The sequence below is a fragment of the Tachysurus vachellii genome, chromosome 26, assembly GCF_030014155.1.
Source record: "Tachysurus vachellii isolate PV-2020 chromosome 26, HZAU_Pvac_v1, whole genome shotgun sequence".
In the NCBI taxonomy this organism is placed as follows: Eukaryota; Metazoa; Chordata; class Actinopteri; order Siluriformes; family Bagridae; genus Tachysurus; species Tachysurus vachellii.
In genome coordinates this window covers 670,001-672,500 of record NC_083485.1, presented here as the reverse complement: position 1 = coordinate 672,500, position 2,500 = coordinate 670,001, and the positions used below count along the sequence as shown (strand labels likewise).

The following is a 2,500-nucleotide window of genomic DNA, read 5'->3' as shown; positions in this document are numbered from 1 at the left end:
CAAATATTTCACCTTAATACCTTTTTGTTTCCCTGTCTGTCTGTCTGTCTGTGTGTCTGTCTGTCAGGTTCCTGTGGAACTCACCGTAAAGTTGTGTTTTCGCCGTAAAAGTGACTCCATCGATAAACGCTTCTGCTTTGACATTGAGACTCCGGAGAGGTGAGACACAGAGAGACATGAGGAGACAGAGAGAGAGAGACAGAGACAGAGAGAGAGACACGAGGAGACAGAGAGAGAGAGAGAGAGAGACACGAGGAGACAGAGAGAGACAGAGAGAGAGAGAAACGAGGAGACAGAGAGAGAGACGGAGACAGACAGAGAGTGACACGAGGAGACAGAGACAGAGAGAGAGACAGAGAGAAACAAGGAGACAGAGAGAGACACACACAGTCTCAGATTGTGATGATGGTCACGATGAAGTAGATGATTGTAATAATGGTGATGAAGATGATGATGATGTTAATGGTGATGAAGATGATGATGGTGATGATGATAAAGATGATATTACATGTTCATGTCCAGGTCGCTGGTGACTCTGCAGGCGATGTCTGAGTCTAACAGGAAGCAGTGGATGGAGGCGATGGATGGAAAAGAACCGGTGAGTTTTTTCTTTATCACTGTAAAAGTCTTCACTTTGTTTATTAGGCTGCAGTTTTTACTTCCTGCTTTTATGACCTGTGAACTCTTTGTCTTTGGTATTAAACCACAGTAATAAATAATAAATAAAGGAGAGACTTCAGACTCACTCGAATCTACTGACTCCAATAAAGTGGAGTTTTACGTCCGTCTGTCTGTCAGTAAAAGTCTAACGCTGCGTTACGTTTGTTTTGAAGCTCCACTCGTTTTTGTCTCGGCTCTCTATTTCCCAATGAACAACCCAGTGTTGTCATCTGCTGGGTTGGAGTGGGCGGGGCTAAAAGGTGCGCTCCATCCAGGATGGTGGATGTTCTCATAGAAGCTCCGCCCCCTGTTTATAGGTCCTAAAGATGAACAGTGTTACTGCAAATCTACATTTAATATTTAATGGACAAATTTATTTATATTTTTAAAACCAGAGACTGATAAAGAAGTTGTTTATTTCTGTCATCTTTATTGTGTACTTTTCTTCCCCATGTAGATTTATTGTTCTCCGATTCATAAACAAGCTGAAAGTACGTCACACTTTTGTCTGTTTGTTTTATATATATAATATATTTTTCACATATATTGTAATATATATTATAATATAAGTTTTCACATGTTTTCTAACCTGTAACTTTTACTTCTGTGGTGTTTGTGTCTGCAGTGGAACTGAACGAAGTCGGATTTAAGTTTGTGAGGAAATGCATCAACATTGTGGAGGCGAAAGGTGACTCGGATCTCGCAGGAAACTGTGCAGGAAATTCTGTAGAATTAAAATAATGATTGTGTGTGTGTGTGTGTGGGTGTGTGTGTGGGGGTGTGTGTGTGTGTGTCTGTGGGTGTGGGTGGGTGTGGGGGGGGGGTGTGAGAGAGAGAGAGAGAGAGAGAGTTAGTGAAGAGTTAGTGCTGGTTTTCTCAGAACACAGAGTTAGACTTCTCCCCAGGTACCTGAGCCCCGCCCAACATGGCCGACACACTGACGTGTCGTCGTGGCTTCTGTCACTTAGCAACAGCCACGGTTTTCTTATCTGGACGGAGTTACAGAAAGAATGAAAAACAGGACGTAATCAGGAAGTAAACAGGAAGCATCTGCTCTTTATTTCTCTTGAATCTACAGTGAGTGTTTCCCATTTGTAGTTTATATAGGAACACACACACACACACACACACACACACACACACACACACACACACACACACACACACACACACACACACACACATTTTGGCCAGTAGAGGGCAGCAGTGTGTTGCAGAACTCAGTAGTGTGTGTGTGTGTGTGTGTGTGTGTGTGTGTGTGTGTGTTAGTGAACGGCCCTAAATGAGCCATTTGTCCAGAAATAGAAAACACTCTGTCTCTTACGCTACAAATGGAATATAGTGAGAAAGACACACACACGCACATAGACACATACACAGGCAAACATAGACACACACACACACACACACACACACACACACACACACACACACACACAGTTCTGTGATTGCCAAAAGCAGTTCTGCATTTTTGCAGCATGTCTCTCACACACACACAGGCAGACAGACAACACTAACAGTGAGCCATGTCACAGATGTGAATTTCTTCTTCTTCTTCTTTTCTCCTGCTGCATCTCCAGTATAATATTATATGTTTAAGATAAGAGAAGATAAAATAAACCTTTATTATTCCACAATGGGGAACTTTCAATGTTACAGCAGCAAAAGTAAGAAAATGCAAATATATAAAAAGAATAGAGACATAATATAATATACAGTAATATATATATATATATATATATATATTATATTATGTCTCATATATATATATTACTGTATATTGTATTATGTCTCTTATATATTACTGTATATTACATTATGTCTCTTATATATTACTGTA

General features: G+C 40.5%; 1 protein-coding gene across 1 annotated transcript in view; it reads left to right on the top strand.

Annotated features, from left to right (window-relative positions):
- The window catches only part of ophn1 (oligophrenin 1), a 32,491-nt gene that overhangs the window by 7,205 nt on the left and 22,786 nt on the right, over positions 1-2,500 (top strand). Inside the window, exons 10-13 of the mRNA XM_060863714.1 lie at positions 68-159; positions 523-598; positions 1,118-1,151; positions 1,286-1,348. Of these exons, the coding sequence (XP_060719697.1) occupies positions 68-159; positions 523-598; positions 1,118-1,151; positions 1,286-1,348 (265 nt within the window). The remainder of the gene's footprint in view (positions 1-67; positions 160-522; positions 599-1,117; positions 1,152-1,285; positions 1,349-2,500) is intronic.